The 24,802-nt window shown below is 42.5% G+C and overlaps 1 protein-coding gene across 3 annotated transcripts in view; it reads left to right on the top strand.

The window, feature by feature from the left end:
• The window catches only part of FARP1 (FERM, ARH/RhoGEF and pleckstrin domain protein 1), a 183,250-nt gene that overhangs the window by 141,985 nt on the left and 16,463 nt on the right, over positions 1-24,802 (top strand). For 2 of the 3 annotated variants that reach the window (XM_086611160.1, XM_086611142.1), the window contains 4 exons: positions 8,167-8,357; positions 10,212-10,301; positions 12,527-12,660; positions 22,395-22,476. In XM_086611160.1, the coding sequence (XP_086467286.1) occupies positions 8,167-8,357; positions 10,212-10,301; positions 12,527-12,660; positions 22,395-22,476 (497 nt within the window). The remainder of the gene's footprint in view (positions 1-8,166; positions 8,358-10,211; positions 10,302-12,526; positions 12,661-22,394; positions 22,477-24,802) is intronic. The other variant, XM_086611151.1, reaches the window with a different exon arrangement.

Raw genomic sequence — 24,802 nt, 5'->3', positions numbered from 1 at the left:
TGATTTATGTGCAATTAGCATGAATTGTGACTATTTCTGGAACAGTTCTTCAACGGAAGAAAGGATGTCTGACCTATAAATTGTGTCAAATACCATGTTTGTTTAACTAGCCTCATTTGTCATAATGAGGCGTTAGACTGCTGTCAGAGGTGACTTTAGAATGAAATTTTAATTGCTGCAATTTAACTTCTAATGATGAAAAGCAAATAAACAATCCACGTTTTTCCTGACTTCCAAACACGTGTGAGGGAGTTGGGTGTCACTTACCTTTGTGCACAAGGATGTGGACCACTGGAGATCCACCTCATTCAGTAGCTTGGTTGTTACCGACTGGAAAGGGCAGCGAATGTGAAGGAAAGGGGTTCTGCGTTCAGGCATATATGAAGTGAAGGAAGCCAAAGTCCCTTTTAGTCTTCCAATAATGCTTCTCTCTTTGAATGGTGTGGTTTCTCAAGGCAGCTTCTGTACATTTGAGTGCATCTCTTTCCTTTTCATTTAGGGGATCAATCCTCTTCTCCATACCAAGTAAGAGAGATCCTAAATATACGAGGGAAATTGAATCTTCTGGAACAATTTTTAATATATACACCTTTCTTTTGTTAGCTGCTGTCAGACACAAGTGGTAGGAAAACAGTCTGTTTGTCAGAAACCCAGCTGGTTGTTGGTGTCTCCTACTTGCTGGTGATTTGGAGCTTTCTGATTGTAAGTGGCTGATGCACAGTGTTAACATCAGGAGGTCTCAAAGATTAGACTGATGTGTAGCTTTTCTCAAATGTGGGTAGCAGCAGGCTCTGGTTTCAGTCAAGCTATGTTAGGAAAAATTTTTGCCCCTGCTGTCAGGTTCTGGAAAGGAAGGACATTTAAACCTACAATTATAATAATACATAATACAAATTATGTACAATTACTTAATACAAAAATTAACAAAATCTTTCCTCTTCTATTTCGGTCATTTCTATAATTGCTGAAATATGCCTAGACAAGGGCACAAATCTTATCTACTTACTTATAGGGAAATAATTCTTGTGCAACATGTGGATCCTGAACAAAGGCATCTTCTGCATTCCTCCTTACGGTTTGGCTGTGTGGTGCCATTGATGTTTTAAAATACAGAACTTCTACTTAAGAATCAAAGGCATCATATGAATAAAGAGCCTAGTTTGGGTGACATGTAGCAGTTCTTTAGAGTATTTTGTCTTCTATTCTAATTCTGTGGTCTATAAAGAACATGTAGATTAAGGTTGGTTTATGTTGTTTGTTGTTAAAAGCAGTGAGCGCTTTCTTTTAGATGTTACGAGATCTGGAAAGCCTGTGTGCCTGGCTGAGTTGTGTATTCACAGGCATGTTTTTCACAAGTATGAGTGTAAATAATGGTAGGGTTATTACAGGATAGGGGGTAAAGACCTTAGAATCGTAAATTTGCATGACATGATGATAGATGCTTAGTTTGCGCATTTTAAGGTGTAATTTTTATTGATTATTTTTTTGTAAGGTTTTGGCCTCTGAGAACCATAAAAATCCACAGTTCCTACTGGTAGAAATTAACTCTAAAGCCAGTAATGATACAGCTATCACTGACTGAACATGGAAGGTTGAAGGAGAATCAATGCTTTCCAATTCAAGAGCTTTCAAGCTTGTTAAAATTAGATTAGATGCTTTCTTTAAAATGCTGCAAATCCTGTTTTGAGAAGAAAACAGGTTTTTGCCTTTGATGTTTTACAGCAAGATCAGAGGTAGGTCTCTCTTTAGTTCAGTGAATGTTAGAGCCTGTTACTTTTCCATGAAGCACTTAAAAATCTTCGGTTAGCTGAATCCTTATTTTTCCCCCTTTCCTAAAAACTCATCTGGACCCACTAACAAAAGTGCATAAGCTTGGCAGTGTTTCACCTATCCAGCCCTTTGCTGATTTCTGTGTGTGCACATGCATAGATTTTTTTTTTAGTAAATCTCAGTAGTCAAAATTAATTTTTAAAATTGAAAATGCTGGGGACTTCATTCTCATTTTTGTCATTTGTTTAATACCGTTTAAAGAAAAACATTTTTTGTTTCATTGTATGCACTGTTTTGTCAGCATGTACCTCTCTGGGAGAAAAAGCCTTTTCAATGTTCTGTCTATCCTCAAAGCATGGTGTATCTTCTGTTCCTTGCATTGTTTGGAGCACTGTCTCTATGTCCTTTTACTGCAGAAATACCTATTTGTATTGGGAGTAGCTAATTCCTCGTATTACAGTGATCCTGTCTCATAGAGCACTCAATGCAGAATTGGAGAAAACCCCCGTGAGTCTCAAGTTGAGAAACCACACCATGTTGAAGAGCAGAAGAGTAGAGGGAGTGGGGAAGATGGTCTGTTTTCCAGGGCATTTGGGCCCCATTGAGCAAGATCGGTTTGCCCTTCATTTCCTAATGAAGGCTGCACCTAACGATGATCAAGTCCGCCTGCCGTAGCTCGTAAACAGGATCACTGCAGTCTCGGGGAGATGTCTTGTTGAAATGGACAGTATCTGTGGCATAAGCTTACATGGGGGCTGAACATTTTCAGTTCCATTGTGGCACTGTCTCGTGTTGGTTTAAAGGCAAACAAACAAAAGCAGACCCACCCAAATACCGGGTACAGCAGGGAATCCTTCTATACGTTGCTCTATTTCTGTCTGGAAAGATCAAGGCTCGACAAAGGACTGATGCCCACTGACCTTGTATTCTTCCCAGACTGTAATGTTCACTCTTTGTTCTTAAGATATGAATATACCCTGATGTAGGCCAGCAGCAGTTACTGTCTGATTTCACACTCACCGCTGTCTAATACTGCAGTATACCAATAAAGCATGGACCTTTACCAACTGGAGAGGTTGCTGGCTACTAAACCAACACTAAGCTTGATGAGACTATAAGCATGTCAAGCCATTTAACTGTGTATGCATGGAATTAATTTTTTTTATTATTATTTTTAGTTTTACCTGTACTGAAGGCTTTTACTCATTCTAACTGGTATTTTGCTGTAAAACTGTCACTGGTTTAATTGTTCTGTCCATTTGCTGGCTGATGCTTTGTCCTAAATATGAGGAAATTGGTTCATTGAGAAGGTGCACCATTCTCCCACATCCCTGCCACTTACTGCCACTCCTGCTATGGGCTCGCGTTTTGAAGCCTTGAAGTCAAAGTGAACCTCCCTCATCAACCTGTCATGTTCCTCTTCAAGCCAGGCAGTTATTGGTTATGTGTGACATCGGATCTCTTCTGGAGTTGTTTTTTCTTCCTGTTCCTCCACAAATTCTTTAGTACTGCATTCAGAGATGTTTGTACATAGTTATGGTTGATGTATAACTACTTTTCAGCATCTTTAATTCTAACAAACTGTATCCAGCACTCCAGCTTGTTTTGTTTAAGGAGGAAGAGGAGTGCAGCCTGGTGAACTGGTCCCCTGCGAGCTTTCATGGGAGTCAGTGGGGGTTTGTTCTTGCATTAAGGGAGAGCAGAGCAGAATCTCCATCCTCTATCTCTTTTAGCTCAGCAGCGTGACTAGGCCTGGTTCACAGCCGGGGAGAGAAGGGATGAAAACCCTTATTAAACTCTTCTCCAATTTAAGGTACTTCAGTCATCAGTGAAGTGCATATGAAAACTCCTGCCACTTCATCTGGTGCTATCTGTCCCCCATGTCATTTTGTATTGTGTGTTTTTCTCTGAACAAAACTTTTAAGTGGCAGTTAGAGATATGCAACCACTATGGCTATGGAAAATTAAGCTAGACTTAACTGTGTGGTCACAGCAGCTCTGTCATATACTCTCGTATTAAAGAGCCTTCATAAGTGATACGCTCAGTAATGCAAAGGACAAAGGGGCAACAGCTTGGGTTTCATCTATCAGCCTGGAGTTTAGAAAACATTCATCTGTCCTTAAAGCAGAGTAACCGGGATGTGAATGTCACAAGCTTCCTCTGACTGCAGAGAGAATAAGCCCTGCAATGTTCCAAGTATTGAAAAAGGCACTTTTCTGGCTCTTAAGACATTTTAATTTCTAATAATAAATCTATAAACCTTGAGAACAATATAACCCTTAACAACTGAATTAGAGTGAGCACTGTAGCTGTACATGAAATTTTCCAGCAGAATTTCGGTCACCTTCAGTAGTGGTTGATGTTTCCTCTCAGTTTCCATAATTGAGTCATTTTCACTACTTGGTACTCCACAGAGGAGGAACATGCCCAGGAGCATCTTATCACTACTGTACCCTTCCTTACTGTTAAAACACAGTGTACAGGGATGGGAACTGTTTCTTTTGAAGCAGATGCAGAACACTAAATGTCTTGAGTTTGTTACTCAGCAGTTCCAGGAGAAAAGGTGTAGAGGAGTATCTTCAGGCTACATTGAGTTCCGTTTATCTTCCTGACAAAGAGGGGAGCCCTCCCATGTTAGGTTAAAGTCTCTAACTAGGGATTTCAGGTCATGTTATACTGTCTATGTAGCCAACAGAGGCAGCAGGCAGTTCAGTTCACCTGTGATTTGAATTGGCCTCTGGGAGGGACTTTCTTCATCGACTGATTTGAACTGTTTTTTCCCTGGTACTGGACATGTTTTAAAGCAGCGTATCTCAGCCAACTCAAGTCTCCATAGGCACCAACCTCAGCAACAATCCCTATAGGTTAACATCTGTGCATGGCAAGAGCCTAGAGTAAAGCAGATCCTGCTGGTGGGATGGGTCACAGCCAGCCAGCCAAGCGCAGAGCACAGCCTCCCCCTCTCCAACTGGGCACCCATGGCTTGCCACTGCTCCGGTGCATTCCCACCATGCCATTGCAGCAGGCAACTGTGATACGTGTTTTCATGGAGGTGTAGCTGTTCAGTATTTGCTTTTAACTGCTGGCTTCATTTTACTCAGCATGTGGCATGTGTATGTTGATGAGAAATGATATGAGACGTGTAAAGCTGGGAGAATAACCCATAGTTTCATGTCCTGTGGCCATGTAAAACACTATTGTTGTTTCACAGATTTTTTTTTCAAGTTAAGTTTCAATCAAGGTTTACTTTTTCTGTCACCTTCCTTACTGCAGCACCTTTCCTCTGTCTAGAGAGTAAAGTAGCTCAGTGGCACTAAGACCCACTCCAGGTATTTTGGCGCTGATGGGCTAATCTGGCGTACTGTGGTAAAGTGCATTCTCAGTATTTGCCACTGTCATCAACCAGTGTTCGTTTCTCTTCTTAAAACACTAAACTCAGAAAAGAATTGAAGCGCATGCTTAATTCCTGCCTACTCCACCGAGGATATCATTTTAGTATGTGCTCAGGCAATCCATAGGTAAACATCCTTTTGTACTTGTCTGTTGATTTGTGTGTATGTAGTTGGCTTCATTATATTTGAAAGATCACCCAAGTCTGAATCTAAATAAAAATCACTTGAAGTACAAGCAAAGACAATTCCATGTTACCAGGCAGAAACCTTTTAGGCCTCTGATGTGCTGTGCAGTACTACTTGATATCTGGCAACTGGCATGCTAATAATTGCCTGTCAATCAATGAATCCTTTAGGGTAAAATGTGAGGAATTTCAGTACTTTGTAAATAAGATTGGTCGTCTCTCTTCTGCTTCTGTTTACAGCCTGCAGTATGTAGTTGGTGAGTAGAGCCTGTGTGAGTATACTCTTCTGTGGCAGAAGGTCAGATGAAATGCTGAGAAAAGACTATTTGGTTAATGCAGGCTATTTGTTCCTCATCTTCCTGAAAAACAGAAGGTTGCAGCATTGCCATGACCCATCAGCATGACACATGTCCTGATTGATTGGCGATGGGGGAGAGAAGACTTTCCGTTTTCGTTTCTTCATGACTTACTGACTTTCTCACAGCAGAGCGAGTTTGTTTCCCACCTTTACCAGAACAACATCCAATGTGTGATCTTTATGGCCATGTTGGTTGTAATTAGGCCCCAGAATGTGTTAGCATAACAGTGCTTCGAGGCCCTTTTGTAATATAGCTGCTTTCTTATACCTACCTTTAATTTTCACTTGTTCAGCATATGGACGGATGGGGTCTAACTGAGCTCTTGCTTGTAGGTGGTGGTGGTTGGATCTGGTCACTGCTCATGTCCACATTGATACCAAAAAGGAGGATGTGACATTTCAACTTGCTGCAAAATAACTTTGAGAATGTCAGTGATGTATTGATGTGCAAGTCTTTAATCAATGGGGTGTACATGCAATGCTGTGAGCCACCAGGCACATTTTTTTGTGATACTTTCTGTAATGCTTTTCCTAAGTCGTGTCTTCCAAGTGTAGATTAGGACATCTTTTTAATTCATTGTCCATTTGATATTTTGTAGTTTGAAATACTTCAGTTGTACTGGTGAAAATTCCAGTACATCAGAAGTTAAATCTAGGATTATAAATAGGTAGGTAGATATGTCGAGATATCTCTATCTATCTATCACAGATAGGTGCTATTTAACTTCTAGACTATAATGCCTGTGAACTTCTCACAGAGGTGCAAATCATTTATTCGCTGTCGTATGACAGGCATAGTGCCAGAATTTCTTTGTTTCCACTTTTCTTATGTCTTTTGTAATGTAGAGTTAAGTACTTCTAACCTTACAACCTTGCTATTAATCTGTTTCACTATTTCTCAATGATGAATTCCATTTCTTTTGAAAACACTGTATACAGTTGTGTGCTAGTGTCAATAAAATTGACATTTGTGTAACAAGCTGTGGCATTTTCTCAAATTTCACTGAACATTGATTTAGTGTGAAACTGTTGGTAAATCCTTTCTTGCTAGCTGTAATAATACAGACCTTTATTTCAGACAAATACTGCTTTGACTGATTTATAATAGGCTACATAACTGTCATGATTACGTAAACTGATAACTGTATTGTTTTTTTCCTTCTCTTTTCAAAGGGATGACATATAAATATGAACTGAGTTGGAACTGGAAAACATTCATATTCTAGCAATAAATCTTGAGTGCTTCCAGAAAATAAATAGGTTTTACTACTGGCCTAATTATATTTATTGGTGCCTCTGTTTACTGGAGTATCTCAGCTGTGTTGTAGCAACAGGAACACTTACCTATCATAATCTAGGGAGGACATAAACAGATGATAGTAAAATGTATTTGACTTTAATTATATATGGCAATGTATGTGTTTTACATTTAATCCTAGATAGCCTATTAGCTGTGGTAATCAAGAGCTTGTCACATTTTTTTGTTTGGATTTAATGTATGATGCCAAAACAGTACAGACTGTAAATGTTCTTCCACATGACAGATCCGTCTTCTAAAACAGGTTTAGATTTTCAGAGGTTTGGAAGAGAGGGTAACTGGGAGAACACTGGGCATTTTTGGCAAACTCTGTCCTTTGTGCAGTCAGTAGGCTGGCTGCCTCCCAGAAGACAAAATGCTAATTTGAGTGATATTTAATGCAGTGTATATGAATCCATGGAAGTGTAATTAATTGTCTAATTCTTTAATATTTTTAATCCAAAATTAAATGAGACTTTATATCTGTGATAATCTGAAGTTGTCATGCTTTGTCCGTTAAAAGTATTGCTTTTCTTATGTAAATGTAATGCTAGCATTTCCATCCCAAACAATCAGAGGAGCATGGAAAGACCTACAAGGTATAATATACATACTTGTGTTGTATGTAGAAATTGGGGAACTAGTAGTTTTCTCCCTTCATGTTAGATCTGACTGGTCTTAGCAGCAACACTGCTGTAGAAAGTCATCGTTTCTATTTCTCTAGACTTGCAATAGATAAATTTTTCCTGTAGCTCCCTATGAAGTACTGATTTCAGTCTTTGAAGTTCTTTGCTAGAAAGAATGGCGCTCCTAGGGTGACTCCCTTATTGTTGTATTTATCCTCTTTCATAGAGTGGATTACAATGGTGAAAAATTTGACATTAATTTGACGTTTAGCAGTAAATTCATGGATACCTTGATCCCTTCCCTACAGAGACACTTATTTCAGCCAGTTTTATCAGCTAAAAGAACACTCCACCCACTTGGTTAACACAGGTGGATGCAGTTCCTCTGACTTCAAGTCCATTTGGACTAGTTTGAGGACCCTCATGACTGTGTCTTGTAGTGTAATTTCACACGCTGCAACTTAAGGTTGCAACTCTTTTTGGTACTTTATAGAGAGAGCCTATCTTGACTGATTTCTCTTTTACCGTTTTTTTTAGCAGGTTCTCTGACTGGCAGCCCTCACCTTTCAGAGCTTTCCATCAATTCCCAAGGAGGACCATCAGTGGCAAATATGTCTTTATCTCCAAACTTGAGCCCTGATGCCAAGCAGTCATCTCCCTTGATCAGCCCTTTGCTGAATGACCCATCATGCATCAGGACTGATGACGAGGAAGAGGTCAAAAGAAAGGTAAGGCAGAGAGAGTTGGCCTTGGCTTTCTTCTCTGTGTTGTGTTGCAGCTGCTGCTGTTTTTCAAAGTGACTAATATCTAGACCTCCTGCAACTTCCTCATCATAGATCCACACAGATAACTTGAGCTGAGTCACTGGATATCTGCTGTCCTCAGTCATGGTGTGTCCAAGAGCATCCCTGTGCTCCTGAGGCTAAACACAGCTTGGAGTGGGTCAGGACAGAACCATAGAACTGCTGCTCAGCAGTTGAGGGGCTCAGTGCCTTGAATTCATCCTCCTAAACAGAGGTGCAGGAGTTAGGGGACCCAGCTCCTCTTTAAGCAGCAGAGACAAGATGGGTAGCTCTGTCCCTAAGGTTAGTGTGGGATAATTCTGGGTCAGTGCTGCTGGTTGCAACCTTAAGAGCTTGTTTTGACAGTCTCCTATAAAGGAGTGGAGTTTGATAGTTTGTTGTAACAAAACAGTCAACTCCAATGTATTATTAGAGGGAAAATTTCCGGGTGACAAAAGGAAGAGGAACAACATTGAGTCTGTGCAGGATTGTCCAACCCAGGCTCTCCAGTCTATCTCTGCTGGGAGCACCACTGGGAGCATTTAGTTGCGGGAGTAGAAAACACTGTCTTTGAGCCACAGCCTGCAGCATTCAGCTGGGAATGTTTGGCTCAGCCCCATCGTTGCAGCAAAGCCATAAGGGAGCATCACATCCAAAACTGCTTTTTGAAGGCAGAAGTGATTCTCTCTGAGCCAGGATTTTCTGGGTGTCTGCTGGCTCGTCCCTCCTGTGCTGCAGGGTGAGAAGGGGTTGCTCTTGTCCTTCTGTTGCCTGCTTTTTCTCCTGAGCTTGGAGCGCCTCAGGAGAAAGAAGGTATGAACTCAGATGGCTTTGCTGGGAAGTGGGAACATGTGTAAGGAAGGTCTCTTTTCACACTGCATAGTTAGCAAGATCTGTGAGAGAAATTTGAGAAGAAAAGCCAAGAATCACTTAATAGACTCGTGATTCTCTGTGTCGGTCCAAGTTATAGCAGCCAGCAACTGCTATAGCTTGTCATGGTTCCTATGGGGTTGTATACTGACCAGGAAATGTCCATGCAGTCTCCCCTTGTATCCCTTTCTAGTGCATCCTCTTTGATCTTCAGGGAGGAAATGCAGAAGCATAAGATCTATCGATGTTTTGCTCTTCCTTTTTTTTCCTGAACAACACAGAGCAAGATCAGTTGGGATCCTTTGGCTCTTCAGAATTAAGAGGTCAAAACCACTTTTGCCTCTTGGATAACACAGGAGAATTTGTGGTTTTTTTCCTGAAATTTTAAATTTGTAGTGTACCCTAAAATCCCTCCCCTCTCCAACTGCTAGGTTGCCCAGCTGCACTGGGAAGATCTTATGGATTTGAGGTTTTTTGAGAGTATTTTTACTGTGAGTTCTTACCCTGACAATGAAACTTATAATAATCAGACACTAATTTTTGTCATTTTTTCAATTTTGACATTTGTCAAATTTGATTTAAATGGTTATCTAGCCTGCAAAGAATATCTTTGTCAACCTCAAAATCTGTTCTGCTCTAGATGTGTGGAACGAGTTGAAAGGAACATCAGCACCCCAAAGCTATAGCAATCATCTTGGCAGAAAAAAAGTCTCTCAAGAACCCATAGAGAGTGCTTGTTCTCTTGTGTTTGCAAGGAAGGATTGTTTGCAGGGCTTCAGGGCTTAGGAACGTTCAAGCATGAGTCACAGTAACCACAAGCAAGGGTCGCACTAGTTTGTAACTCTCTTGGTGATTGTTGTCTGCAGTTTTTTCCTACAGAAAGCAACTCCATAAAAGCAGATGAAAACCTAATGTGTTTGCAATTTGCAGAGATTCCCAACTGAGAAAGCTTACTTCATTGCTAAAGAAGTAGCGACCACAGAACGAACATACCTGAAGGACCTTGAAGTCATCACATCGGTATGTTTACTTGAGCATTACTCATGAAACATGTGAAGCTCTAGTCAGCAGTAGTATTTCATCTGCTTCATTTAACATCTTTGCTGTTCCATGCTACTTTTATATTCTGCACTGTAGGTATTCTCTGCAGTGCACAGGAGTACAGCTCTAGGGAGGAAGTAACACAGAAAGCAGAAAGTAGAGATTTGTACTGTGGTTAGTAACATGCACTACAAAACTGTATCAGGTTGAGGAACTTGGGACACAGTTCAGTTATTTTTTCTTGCTCTCAGACTTTGTGGTTGTAATTACTAAAAATGCCTGTGGGTTTTCAATGACTTGTCTTAAAACTCAACTAGGTCCCTAAGGGGACATATAAATGTTTTCTCCTGGATTAAATGCCCTCCATTTAACATGAAATATTGTGGAGTACCTATTTGAATGATTCTGATTTTTCAGAAAGTGAAACTGTCTGTTAAACAAGTCATTAATTTACAGCATCTGATCAGAGTGTGATTGTTAAAATTACCAAGGCAAGTATGTGCCTTCTTTGCACACACACCGACAGCCTTGTTTATCTTCCAGGAGTAATGTGTGCAAGATTTGGCCTTAAATAACAATCATCTGTGAAAGGGCACTGGATCCAAAACCTGTCATGGTATTTCAGCAGGGCTGCCACTCCAGACCTCCCAGCTCTTTAATCACCCAGTGCAAGAAACTCTGTGAGGTGCATTGCCACCTCCTGCACTGAGTGTTGTGGTAAGGAGGACATGCTGCAGAGAAGAGCCTGTTGATACCAGCTGGGAACGAGACACCTTCTCCCCAGCTTCTCGTCTGATCCAGGAGCCCACATGGCAGACGCAGTTGATTGATGCCAGCTTGGACGTAGCCAATGTAGGCTGGAGCAGCATGGTTGTTACAGGCAGCAAGGTGCTGTGGCACAACTGCCTGCTTACCCTGGCTTTCTGGAGAAGCCAGGTCAATGAGGGAAGAGACCAGGTTCTGTGGGACCATGGTCATTGCTGCAGTCTCAACAGCTTTTCATCTTCTATTTCACCCAGTGGCTGTAGAAACAGAAAGTTTTATCTCTTCAGAGCCAAACTGCATATCCCACCCTAGCCTTTATTCTTGTGGTAGGGAAATTTGAATTTGCTGTGTCACCAAGAGGCTCTAAGCTGATAATCAGGCCCATCAGTTGTGCCCCACAGATGTCTGGCGCAGGAGGCCCCTGGGAGTGAACAAGTAGCCAGCGTCATTGGAAAAGGTAGAAAGAACGAGTGTCATGCATGAATTCCAAGGCTTGGTAGGTGTGTAGTTCTTCAACATTAGCTCTGCTCAGTGCAGAGAGAAAGGGGGGAGGGGGAAGCTTGAGAGATGAATCTCTTTATCCCAGGTCTGGGTCAGCTCCAGCAGATGAAGTGTCAATCAAGACTGCTGTAACAGCCTTCTAGGGTCCCAACAGCCTTCTAGGCCACTGCTGGAAGTCAGCCATAGATAACTGGAACCCCCCCAGGGCACCGAGGAGGAAGTAGTGTTATCATGTTGAAGATAATGGTCTGTGCCACCTTGGTAAGCCCCCGAGTCCTATGGCTTTACATCACCCCTTTGTCTATTAGAGTGAAATAAAAAGAATACAGAGCAAAACTGAGCAGAAGCCTATTGCAGTTCTAACAGTGTTTGGCACCGACACTCCTATCTTCTGCTACTAGCAGCTTGTCTTGGAAGTGCAAAGTACTGTCCTTCTACTTGTTCACTTTGCAGAGTGCGTAATGTTCTCTGTCCACGCACAGCCCACAACATGGGCCTGAGTGCTTACTGTACCAACTCCTGTCAAAGGGATTTCAGACAGAACTCCTCAAAAGGAAGCGCAGAGCGCATTTTTTGTTTTTACTGGAACACTTGCAAGTGTTGCGAGTGTTGCGATGCTCTTTCTCTTGCACCTACGGCATTTGCAAATTCAGTTTGTACTGACCAACGAGTTTGGGCTCGAGAAGAATTTTCAGGATTTGATCAGTGACGGCAAGGGGGAAGGGAGGTTCTTTTTTAACTAGGCAGGGCCAGACAACTGAAAGAGCACCAGCTCAACATGTAGGAGTGTCAGGGGTAGCCTGAGCTGTATTCCTAGTGCCAGCTAAATAAGATCCTTACTGTGTCAGGTGTATTTGGGTTAGGTGTATAAATAAAGCAAATGATCATACCTCCTGCATTCCACCCCCCTGATAGTTTTGCTTCTTTTTTCTTTTTAGTGGTTTCAGAGTGCTGTGGGTAAAGAGGATTGCATGACTGAAACACTGAAAACTCTCATTTTCTCCAACTTCGAACCTTTGCACAAATTTCACACTGGTTTTCTCAAGGAAATTGAGCAGAGACTTGCTCTGTGGTAAGATTGTTGTTCATTATTTAGCCGTCTTATTTCATGTAGCTTAGCGTTTTTACATTCCCTTTTTGCTAACTCTTTGTGATCTATTGCAGTGATTCATTTGTGAAAGTCACAGATGTTGGTTATTAAGAGACTGGGTTTGTGTGTGTTTACTCAACAAACTGTTGTTCAGATATCTCGGGTACAGTCATATGCAAATAAGATCATAATTCTGGATGAAGCTTTCTCTTGCGAAATGTCAGTGTTTCTATATGGTGGCTCTTCCAAAAATCATGTTGCAAGCAAGTCTTATCAGTAATAAAGAGGGAGTGGTGAAGGACCATGTCCTTTTTCTGTCAAATAGGTGTAGGATGGAGGGGATTTCAAAGACCAGCTTTCTATTCTGCAGCACAGCAGCTTTGACACTCTCAGTGTCTACAGTGCACTCTACAAATTGACAGAGTGTTAGGAGAGGACACTGGGCTTAAAAATTATCTATCCTTAGCATAATACTGACAGTAAAACATGGCAGTTTTACTCACTTCATAGCTGTTTCACAGTTCTTCCCTGGCAGGACTCTCAACTCAGTTCATTTGACCACTGATATCTGAGCAGAGGCAGCACACAGAAGCTTTCTCCTTGCTGTGATTAGACTTGTCTGGACTAGATTGTCTTGCTCTGTGTAGGCATTTTTTCGTAGTTTATCTTCTGAGCTGGGAGCCCAGCTTTTCTTTCTTGGTTAGAAAAGTGACAGTGGAAAATCATGTGAAAGCAGATCAGGCAGACATGATGAGTGCTAATCAGTTGAATGCCTCTTTAATTAATCAAAACAAAAACAAAACACAGTCTTAGAGTGTGTGAGTTTAGCTCTTGTGATGTGATAAGCACGGTCATGGAATGAGGGCACAACACATTGCAGACTAGTGCTCTCCAAACCCACCCTGCACAGTTCCAGAATTAGCAGGTATTTTCTGGGGAGAGAGGAATGTGATACTGCCTCTTAGAGCTGACATCCTTATCCAGGACTCTGTGGCTGATGGTTGACATAAGGTTACTCCTAAGGCAATATGCTGCACAGTAACTGCCTGTATCTCCCTTTTTTCATTGAGCCGGTGCTGCTTTAATCCAGCCAGGATTTTTGCTGGTGTCCTTACTACTTTCCAGTAAGGAACATGTGCTGCAAGAAGACTCTTTCAAATGTCACAAAATAGTGATTGTTTCTCCAACCATGGTGTAGGATTAACAGTAGTTGAGATTAATCCCCAACTGGTTGGGGTTAAGGGTGAATGGTGAGAAAAGGAAAATTTATAGTTAGTAAATGGCCAAGTTATGCTCTCTATCACACCAGTGTAATCTAGTGAGCTTGCTGGGTGCTGATTCCTGGAGCACATGTTGAAACAGAGATTCCCCCTATATCCTTCTGGTTACTGGCGGCAATACAGATGGATGCCAACCTCCTCTTTAGGTGTGATGTTTTTAAAAAATTGGATGATGCTGCAATAACAGCCTGCTGTGGAAAGGTGGCATTGTATTAAGTAGGGTGAGATATATTAAAAGAATATTTAGGCTTTTAGACTTTCCATGGTTTTATTTTCTTTCTCCTTTTCAGTTTGCTTCTTTTAGAGATGAGTAAGCTTTTTATTTTCCAGCTTTTCCATGTGTCCTAAGGCTATGGTTTCAGAGAGTGGTAAACCTTAGTTTAAGCCTCCTAATATCATATTTAAACTGCAGTTACTCTGTGATATAAAGTGCTGATCTGCTACAAAGTTACTTTGCAATCCAGATTTGTTGGAAAATACTCTGCGGAGGTAACTGTGTCCCAGCTGGGCACCTCATTTTGACTTTGTCAGCTCAGCTCTTGCATGTCCTTCCACAGTTAGCATAAAGCCACCGGGAATTCTCTGTTGGCTGCTCTCATTCATTTGACAGAAGTGCAGTCATGTTCCTGCCCCTGGTCTGCATCCAGTTTGCAACCAACAGCGTGGGTTTACCTAACGTAATACCACTGTTGTAGGTGGTGTTCGTTTTTAACGTTGTGGAAGATTTGAATACGTACCTTAGGAAGGGAGGTGGATGTGCTGGCAGGTGTTATTTTGGAGGTATTGCTGGTTTTATATGATGCCACAGATGCCGAGATAAGCTGCGAGCAATAAACTATCCTATAGAGACTACTGTTTAATTAAACAACGAGTGACAAAAATAAAGAGCCCCTCAGCCTGTAGAAGGAAGAGCTGGTGGCAATGCGGTAGGGAATTTCTTCATCAGTGGGGTCAAGGTCACCTAGCTCAGTGTCCATATTGTCACGATGGTACCTATGTCTTTGGCTCCGGGCGGTTTGCAGCCAGCAGGGTTCTGTTCACTGACGCAGCACAGAGCCACTGCATCAGCCACGTAGCTCCTGAGGGCCTGGCTGAGCCGGTGGCAATGCCGCAGGCAGGTGCGGGCAGGGTTCCAGCCAACTCATTTAATTCTGGCTTCTCTGTGCCAGCTCTTTCCAATTTCCATGTGGAGGGAGAGGGGGAGGGAGGTGGGACACTTGTCCGGAGACATGAGCATATTCTGCATTCATCAGAGGGTGGCATATCTTACGAAAAAAGGACCTGTGAATGAAAGGGTTGTGGACTTCATCAAGCTACTGGAAGCCCCGAGATACCCAGGTGTGTTGTGGGAGCTTGTCGGAGAGGAAGAGCCTCCCGCAGCCAGTCATCTGGGTTCCCCTTGTGAGTAGGGTGCTGGGTTTTATCAACTTAAAGTGCCTGCTCCCTCTGCCTAGACATCAGTGTGTTTGTCTAAGGATTGTTTCAAACCTTTGTGCTGCGTCTTGGAAGCTCTTACGGGAAGCCATTCCCTGGTCTCTGAGGACTTGGATCACGTTGAAGCTGATGCTTTGCGAAAGAGCTGTGAGGAGAGCAAGGCTAGGGGAGGATCACGCATAACAATTGTTAGATGGCTCTGTGCTTTTAATTTGTTAAAACATCTATAGACTTAGCATTTGGCTCAAAGAAGCTCAGATTGTGCACATTATTAAAAGCATTTCTGGCTTGCTTGAAGGCTTCTGAACTGTTTGAATCTGCCATCAGAGGCAGACTGTTTGCTGCTGAACATTTTAAGGGCTAGTATCCTTTTGACCCAGTTATAGATTCTGGCAGTTCTGATTTGTTTCTTTACGCAATTCACCCATTATTCTCTTTAGCATTGCATTTCCTAAGAGCAGCCGATCTCAGTGTCTAGTGCACAGTGAGAAAGTTTTTAACAAGACGTGAATCGATGCTGACACCAATAGCCAACTGCAGAATATCAGAAGTTGCTGAATTCTTCACAGCCAGAGGTTCTTTCTGGCCGTGAAACTGAACATGTTCCTGGTGGTTTTGTTGCACAGCATCCTAAGATCAGTCATACCATGCTCTGGTTGATGTTTCTGCTCTGCCTGTGCTGTTGCTGGGTCAGTGAAGCAGCTCGTGAATCCTATCGTTTGCCCTGACTGTGCTTGAGCCCTATGTTTGAGACTGACCATGTTCCTGGGACCAAGTGGAAATACTCCACTAGAGGCCCTGTGGTTTGAGGAGAGGAAGGGTGACCTTTAGTGGAGGCAGGCAGGCAGGCATGGGGCTCTGCCCTCTCCTGCAGCAGGGGAGGAGGAGGGGAAAAACAGCAAGAAGCTGCCTGAGATGGGCGAGGCAGCAGTGCTGTCCTGTTAGCAAGGGCTAGGAGAAGTGCATCTGGCAGTCAGGCACCTAGATCCTGGTTCTGGCTAGCAGGACTCATTCAGGTTGCTCCTCAGCAAGGCTTTGAGTGCAAGGCCAGGAGTTCCCAAGCCTTTCTGCTGGGACGACATATGGGAGGCCTATCTCAGTGACTGAAAGCTGGCTCTTTTTTCCCAGGGCCTGAGAGATTTTTATGGCAAGGAGGAAGAGGTGTGGGTAGTGCAGGCAGAGCATGACACGCTCCATTAACATCTGACCAGTTGAATCTGAGAAGTCAGTCAGATTTTGCTCCTTCATTTCTCTAAGCTGTTTAATATGCTCTTCATTTGGGCCACAAACACCATTTTCCAGCCAAAAAAGTTGAGCTCATCTTCCCACACCCCTTTACATGTTTGTATTACAAGTTTCCAGACTGGTTTCTGTAAATTCTGACAGAAGGTGGCAAATGGAGAACCATAAATTTCCTCCCTTGTTCAACTGCTAAGCACTGCAGAGACCAATGCCAGGGAAGCCAGGGTAGCCATTTCTACCATAGGAAGCCCTATCAGGTCATGTGAATCCGCATTTTGGGCCTTATCCATGCGCTAGGAAGAAAAGAGGGCTACGGCTATGTACTTTCCGGAAATGCCATCAGACTTGTCTTCTCCCAGGGAAGCCAGTAATCTGACGCCCAGTTCGCAGGCATTTCTGAGGAAAGCTGCTATTCAGTACTACCAGATGTGGCTGAGAAACGTGCGGCTGGTAGTTTGCAAAAAAAAAAAAACCCTCTTAGATCTTTGCATATGAAAGGAGAAGGCTCTGTCAGGATTCATGGAAACCAGTTTGAAAACCTGTAATAAAAAGCTCTCAGGGAGGTGTAGGAAGATGAGCTAAATGTTGATTTATTAACCATTTTTCGTTTGGGAAGTAGTGCTTGTGGTCAGGAAGAACAGCCTAACAAACAGTGTACATAAACAAGGCAGCAATCCTTGTTACCTTCTCAAATGCAGGAGTGCTGACTATTCAGCTGGTTCTGCGTGCCTAGTGAAGAGGGATGAGCACAGTTTTGAAAGTGTCTTGGTCCTGTGTACAGAAATGATGTATTGTAGTATAAACCTCAGAGTCACAGTGTGGATTCCTGAGACAAAGACATTGATCAGGGCTTGGTGCCACTGCATTGCGCTCACTTCTGAGAGGACAGTTTGCATTGCTGAAGTCACTTTTGAGTACTTCTAGGGATTAGAGCCATGCTACACTCAAATGAATTTGAAATGGTGGAAGAGAAATAGCTTGTCCAGGATCTGTTAGTCATACCCAGAGCCACATTACATGCATCTCAGCTCTCCCAGGCGAGATGCAAGCAGGATCGCATCCGTGGAGGTACCATGACAAGGTATGAAATGTCGCTGTGTTTTCAGTATGTTTCCAGGTGATGCAGTCACTTGCTCTGATCTCATACCCTTAAAAGCATTACTGGTGCATGCTTGCTGTAGAATGGATTTCTCCCACAACAGGGATAGCCAGCCCAAAGTCTTTCAATGTGTGCAGGCTCCCCGAAGGCTTGGTGGGACTCTGGGAAGTTCTGGTGGCTTCAGCAGTACATACCTTAGGCTCTGAGCAGAGTTTCATGCACCACTTACTGCTGAAAGGACGGCTGCAGCATCATCTGAAATGGGCAGGGCAATAAGAGGCACTGTGTAATAGCAGGGTGTGAGCAACGAAGAGGGTGTTTTGCTTTTATTGACTCTTCTTTTTGAGTTACAAAATGTTCCTCTTATTTAAAAGACAGTCATAATGGGGAACGTTTAAAGTATTTCTTTAATAGTATAACTTTAGTTAATAATACTCTTAAAAAGTCTAAAGTGTCTAAGTGCTCAAAGACTAGCTATAGTATCCAGGAGGGAGACGCTTATCCTGAGCGTGTAACAGAAGGTCATACACTGTAAATATAATTTGCTGCAATTTAATTTTTTTTTTCTGCAATTGAAGGGCTGCAATCAAAGCTTTTTATTCACCTGCATGAAAAAAAAATCTCTGTTGAGGTGTCTTTCTCACCTTCTTTGCACTCCTGCCATCCCCATCAAATTTCTATTCTTTCTACTGCCATTCCTGGATGATTGAGGATTGTATGGGCTGACTTCAGATTTCTTTTCATTCGTTTTTCAATGATGTAGACTAAGAAGTTCATGTAATTCAAAAATCTAACTTAGCTGCTTGCATAGTCCCCTAAGTCGAGCTGGTGGCCATTTTTAGTAATACATAAGGTAGTGTCTGAGTTTCTTATCAGGTATAAAAGTCAGTCTCGTCTTTGCTTGCAGTTGTGCACTTGCATTACTGTAAAAACAAAGGAACTGTTTGAAGAACAATGGGAAACAAGCTTATTATAGAATAATAGCACCACTATTCAGCATGATTTTCAGTGGCTTTAGACCTCCCCACACAATGTCAGTGGAGCGAGAGCACATTGTGTGTATAGGAAGTCAGCTCCTACATCTTCTGTGGAGCTGGGGGTCATAAATCAGCTCCTGATGAAAATCTGTAAGGACCTAGTCCTTGAGCTCTGTCCCTTGTCACTGGCAGATAGATACCATGTTCAAACAGTGACCCGTGAAAACAAGGAGTAAGAAGAACAATTTAGCCATCGATGCACAACAAATGAGCAGCTTCTCCCCCCCCCGGCAAGCTGAGTGTTGTTATTCAAAACATACACCGCAGGGAGAGCTCTCCTCTCTGCTGCTGTGCTTTGGACTGTTGAAGCAGTAAGACACCATCTGATGGGTTGGATGTTTGGTTTTTATTTTAATATTCTGTATATTTGGATGCTCTTTTCTTGGGGTTTCTTTTCTTATTATTTACTTGGATTTGGATGTTGAGGGGGTGGGGAAGAGGGCAGTGTAGTGCAGGAGTTACTGTGGAGTCCCAGGAGAGAGCTGGGGTGGAGTGGAGGATGAGGTTTAGGAGGCAGATGTAAAGCCATTGTGTTCCCCCATGCCTGGCTTCAGCTTTCCCTGCGTCTCTGCTCCACGTCACAGCCTACATGCATAGGCACCATCCCCACTGGGAAAATGTCTCTGTTGCAAGATGCAGCATTTGCGTGGAAATAAATAAGCAAAGAAGGGAGAATGGCTGGAACAAGGAGCAATACCCAGCCATCACGTTTCAGGATTTTTGGGGGGTTTTATTTCTTCCAGCAGTACACATCTGCAGGCAGCGCAGGTTGTCTCTGTTGGCCTGGGCTGAGGGCTCTGGTACGCTTCAGCTCTTCACTGTTCAGCCACCAGCTGGAGAGAGGCTGTCGCTTTTGGGTAATCCCCTTCTCTCACTCTTTGTCACTCTGCCAAGATGCAGAGTAAGATTTGAAAGACCTCAAACTGTTTAAGAAAAAAAAAAAAGTTTGTGGCCAAAGCCAATGGAGGGGAATGTTCCTGATGCTTTCAAGTGACTGATGTGATGAGATGCTGTGCAAGCAGTCAGTGGTGGCTATGCTGAAGAGAGGCCACGGGGTCAACTTCTAGGAAATAAGGACCTGACTGTTCAACAAACAACTGCAGTAAATATTAGCTGAAGTTCACAAAGCCAGTGGAAGCACTCACTATGACTTTGGTAGGCTTGAGGTCAGCTTTCAAGTAGCTAGCTAGTAGGTAAGAAATTTTCAGTAAGTATTCCAGCTGACCTTTATGTAGCTCTAAGATCAGAAAAGCAATTTCTATTTAGAAAAAGCAGTGTGTAATGATGTGCTGAATATTTATCTTGGCAGTAAATCAGAAAGGTACCAAATGTCTGAAGTTTGTTAGATTAACTCAAATGTAGAGACATAAAAAAGGATCCAGGCAATGCCAGAGAGTTAGAGAATAACAAATAAAGCAAGAATTCTTCTAGAGATATTTATCAAATACCACGTCATTACTGGAAGCAGCACAAATTCATCTGGCTTTGACGTTTCTGGGATTGTGTGCAGCAGCGCAACGTGAACCATTTGGGATGGGATGCTGCATGCTGGCTGCACTGGTGGAGGGTGACTTTCCCCTGCTTCCTGCCAGTGCGGTGCTACTGCCTTGAGCTTCAAATGGTTGTGGTTTTCAGTCGGGGGCACTTTCATATGCACCACTCTGAGCAGAGCTTTAGTGTCTGGAAAGTTTTATTTGCAACTTCTCGGAGGAAATCTCAGTGAGGAGAGCTGCTGGATGGATAGGACGTGGGGGAAGGGAAAGACAGGGAACAGCATAGAGGAGAGATGACTTGACAGGCAGAGGCTTTCTGGAGAGAGAAGTTGGATTTTTATGCTTAGGTAACGTAGAGACTGTAGTCTTGTAACGTCCATACATACCTCTGCTGCTCCTGGCAATACAGACCATTTCTTGGGCATGTTTTGACTATGCCAGTGTTTACATAATGAAGTGCTTTTGCAAAATGAGCGATGCTAATTAAAGTTACCATTGACACAACCCAGCTTCCTACTCCAGTGTAACCTTTGGGTTCAAAAAAAACATTAAAAATCTTGTCAAGAAATGTATTTTTCTTGCTTAAATAGGCATGTGGGCGCCTGGGAGACTTAACAGGAAATAATTAAAGACAGCCTGTGAAACTGGATATTGTTCAAATGAACATGGAGCAATCCCTGTTTATCTGCTGAGTCTCTTTCTTGAAGGATAAAATAGGAGATATTACTGTGTAGTATTTATAAGCTGTGCCCTCCACATTTCCCAGTCAGAAAAGCAGCAGAGAGATTATCAAGCATGAGCATAACCATGTTTAGCTTTACAAAACAAAATATATGTCTGAATATGCATCTATTCATGTAATAATATGGATTTAAAAAAAAAAAATAAGATTCCATGCGTCTTACTAGTCAAAGTATATTCCTAAGAACAGCTGCATCCTCTGTGATTTGGTGAGTGTGGGACCTCTCTGGCTGAATTGCTGGTACTAAAGAATGCAGAGATTTACCACCTGGTTGTCCACTTATTCCTTCACTGCACACAGGGTTTTCTTGGGAGTATGAACTACTGCAAGTGAGTGAAGAACAATATATCCATTTACCGGTAACACAAAACAAAGGTCCTGTTATCCTTGGCTTCATTTAGAGCTTGGTTATATTTCTGTCCTCTTCCAAGGTAGTGCATTTCTTTGGCTGAATTGCAGTTGCTTACACCAGGATTGGATCTGTCTCCCAATATTCAGATGTGGGAGTTGAACTGAATTTTAAAAATTGAGGGCAGCACATAAAACACCACGCTGCGGGAAACTTGGATTCAGTATTACAAGTTGGAAAGGAGAAGGGGACACTGCTTCTCCTCACACCCCCCCTAGTGATTTGCTTTTGAAAACCTAACTTTGTTGGAACAGATCTGTAACAGTTAGGTTCTTATAGTCATGATTTTTCCTGCTGCATTTTCTAAAAGATATGCTTGGATTCAGTCAGAGTGTGGTATCCCTGTCTGTCTCGCACATGGGTTTAGAAGCAGGAGTATCTTTTTCATCAGGAGCTGGATTTCTCCCAAATGGAGCACCCACCCAAGCGCAGCTGGCTGGGTGGGAGGGAGCAGTTTGCATTTTTAATAGTGACACATTGAAAGTAAGTTCCCTGCCAATATGTTACACTTATGAGTCAAACCCAGACACTGGATGGATTTTTTTTTTCTGTCCCACTGTCCCTTGCACAAGCAGAAAGCTTTTCAGAGGAGGAACACCTGTGGGTCCTGTGCTGGGGTGCAGTTCTTGTTTCTGAACAGAATTGTCCTTCTGCTCTAAGCTTACATATTGCCATGGGATTTTGATGTCTTCCTTTTTCTCAGGCCATTTCCAGCCTTCTCTGGTGTGTTTAAAAATGCTAGCAATTTTCTTTAAAGGTCTAATCCTTCTGCTAAGTGCCTGCTCTCTGTTGTTAGGAGTGCAAACCAAGCTGGGTGAAGGGTGTGCCGTACCTGGAAGATTCCTCACAGACTCCTGAGTGAAGGAGTACGGGGGTCAGGAATTTAAAAGAAATGAGCTTTTGAGTTCCTTTCTGTGCTTATAAGTGATTATGCCGTTTTATTGCATGACTGAAGTGTGTGATGTTTCTGTTGCTGACAGGGAAGGCCGCTCTAATGCTCACGTTAAAGGAGATTACCAAAGAATCGGAGATGTTATGCTGAAGAACATTCAGAGTATGAAGGTAGGAATGATCCTATAACTATTAAGCCTTGACACAGATTAGAATTACCATGCTTTTCATTTTCATATGATGTTGACTCTTGAGCTGTTTTTTTGCCAATTGTAATCACAGCTTATGCTATAAAGGTTTCCTTTGATGAAGTACCAAGTGTTTGGTGAGCCCTGAGATTTCAGAATTGGTAGCTGATCTTAAATTGTACAACCCCTTTCCTCAATCCCGTCTCCAAACAAACACAGAAGTTCAGGAACATTTCATTTCCAGTTCTTTTTTCTTTCAAGTAAGGCAAAACATCAGAATTTGTATGGCTGAATAGACTATTCAAACGCCGAGTGTGCCTACTTGTGCATGCAAATGTAGGTGTTAAGATATTGCAGGAGTAGTGACCATAAACTTGGATATTGACTTGATTTGGGAAGCGTTACGTTTATGCACTATGGTACCAAGTTAGGTGAAATGTTTTGGAACAAATGCAAATAATTGCCTTTGATCCCTTTAAAGCTAAAACCAAAAATACATGTATGAAGTGCAAACCTAGGTGTAGCTCATCTTATTAATGTTGCTATGCATCCAGGTCAGTGTGTGGCAAAACACCGCACTGCACCTTCGGCATGTGGATCTCAAAGCACTTTCAAAACTATCCAATAAATCTTTCCCTGGTGATTGCCACTTTGGCATTCCGCAGTTAGTAAATGGAGAAGCCTTGAGTCCTTGGCTGGAGGAAAGGGCACTTTAATCTTTATAGCTCTCCTGAGACGTTAGTTAGGGCTAGGCTTATCTTTCATAAGGACAGAGAGAGAAGAAGAGAGGTTAAGTGACATGCAAGTGATTATACAGCAAATCAGAAAGAGAGAATGTAGAAATCTTGATTTACAGTCCCCAACAGACAGCTCTGTCACCAGGAAGGCAGCCTTACCCTTTCTGCAATGTACTTAACAGGAACTGCTTTTTCCCCTCAAGACATAACTCAGAGGCATTGGAAGAAACGCGGGGGGACTTTTCTACCTCCATCCCTCCTCTCAAAAAGTATGCACCTCTTCACAAACAGTTTTGGGAATCTCAGCGTCTGACAGACTCTGCTTCTTCTTCTTGGTGCCTTGCAATATTAAACTGCCTGTTCTTCACTGTCTGCAAGTCCTTCTGCGGCACTAGTCCAAGGCAGTGTACAGTGCTCACTGTAACTTAGACCCGTCGGCGTGCTTTCACCTTTGCCATTCTCCCTTTCCCGTTAGAGGATTTGCTTCCTTTGCTTTGCGATCTGCTGCCACTGATAAAAACAGATGTGTGGAGGAAAGAAGTAAAACCCAGCTTGACTTAAAGAACTGCAGAGGAAGCAATGAAGTTAGTTAAAACTCTATGTTTTTATCATGAGACCTGTTAAAAAACCTGAAAAGTGACATTGTTGTTTAATTAACATAGGAAAGAAGTTAGAGCAAGTAATTAATGGACAACCCTCTGTAGTAGTCCAGAGGGTCTGCTGTGTCTTTGCCTGAGTTACAGGCTTGTAAAATGAATTTGTAGTGTATGGACGAAGCGACTTGGCTGTAGGGAAGATATGTTTCTGGTAAAGATGTCACAAATCACAGGAGAGATGGAGTTGCTTGGAAATGTGTCAAAATGCACAAGCTTTAGATTAAGCCAAACTGTCTTGTCAAGTCTGTTCAGTGTACACATTCAATTTCTTTTTGTTGCTGGTTAATATTCTACAAGGTACTGGGAGACTTTATATGGCTGCTCAGAGAAGCTCTGTGCATCCTTGAAAAACAAGTTTACCTTTTGCAAAACACAAATGAAGTCCCTGTGTTAATTGTTCAAAAAAAATACTGCTGAATTGTTTTAAATGGGACTTGTGGGTGTCCGTGATACTGAGACCTAAATGAAGTTACGTGTTTCATGCAAACCTCATTCACTTGCTGGTGCGTAACTCCCCTGCTGCCAGTGGGATCATCTTAGAGACTGCACTAAGGAGAAGAGGACGTAAGCCAAGGATGAAGAACTCTAACGTACCCATTTGTGTTGGACAACTCCTCTATTTTTGTATTTGCTTGGATTCCCAGGCGATGCAACTTCTCATGAATAATAGGGGAGGAAAAGCTACAAGTCTAGTTGCCTGCATCTCAGTTCCCCAAAAGCACCTAAGGGAACTAGGGCAACTAAATCCCTTCATCCTCCTACAAAAATCCCATTTTGTTTCTTAGCTCTCTCTCTGTAACACCTACACTTGCATGACTTATGTCCATGTCATCTTGCCTGTGGATTTCTTGCTGATAGGAGATTTAGTTTTGTTTACTCAGGTACTCTTGTTTTGCAGGGAAGGCAGAGTGGCCAG

This window comes from Tauraco erythrolophus, chromosome 1 (assembly GCF_009769465.1).
Source record: "Tauraco erythrolophus isolate bTauEry1 chromosome 1, bTauEry1.pri, whole genome shotgun sequence".
NCBI classification, from domain to species: domain Eukaryota; kingdom Metazoa; phylum Chordata; class Aves; order Musophagiformes; family Musophagidae; genus Tauraco; species Tauraco erythrolophus.
This window is presented reverse-complemented; position numbering and strand designations above follow the sequence as displayed.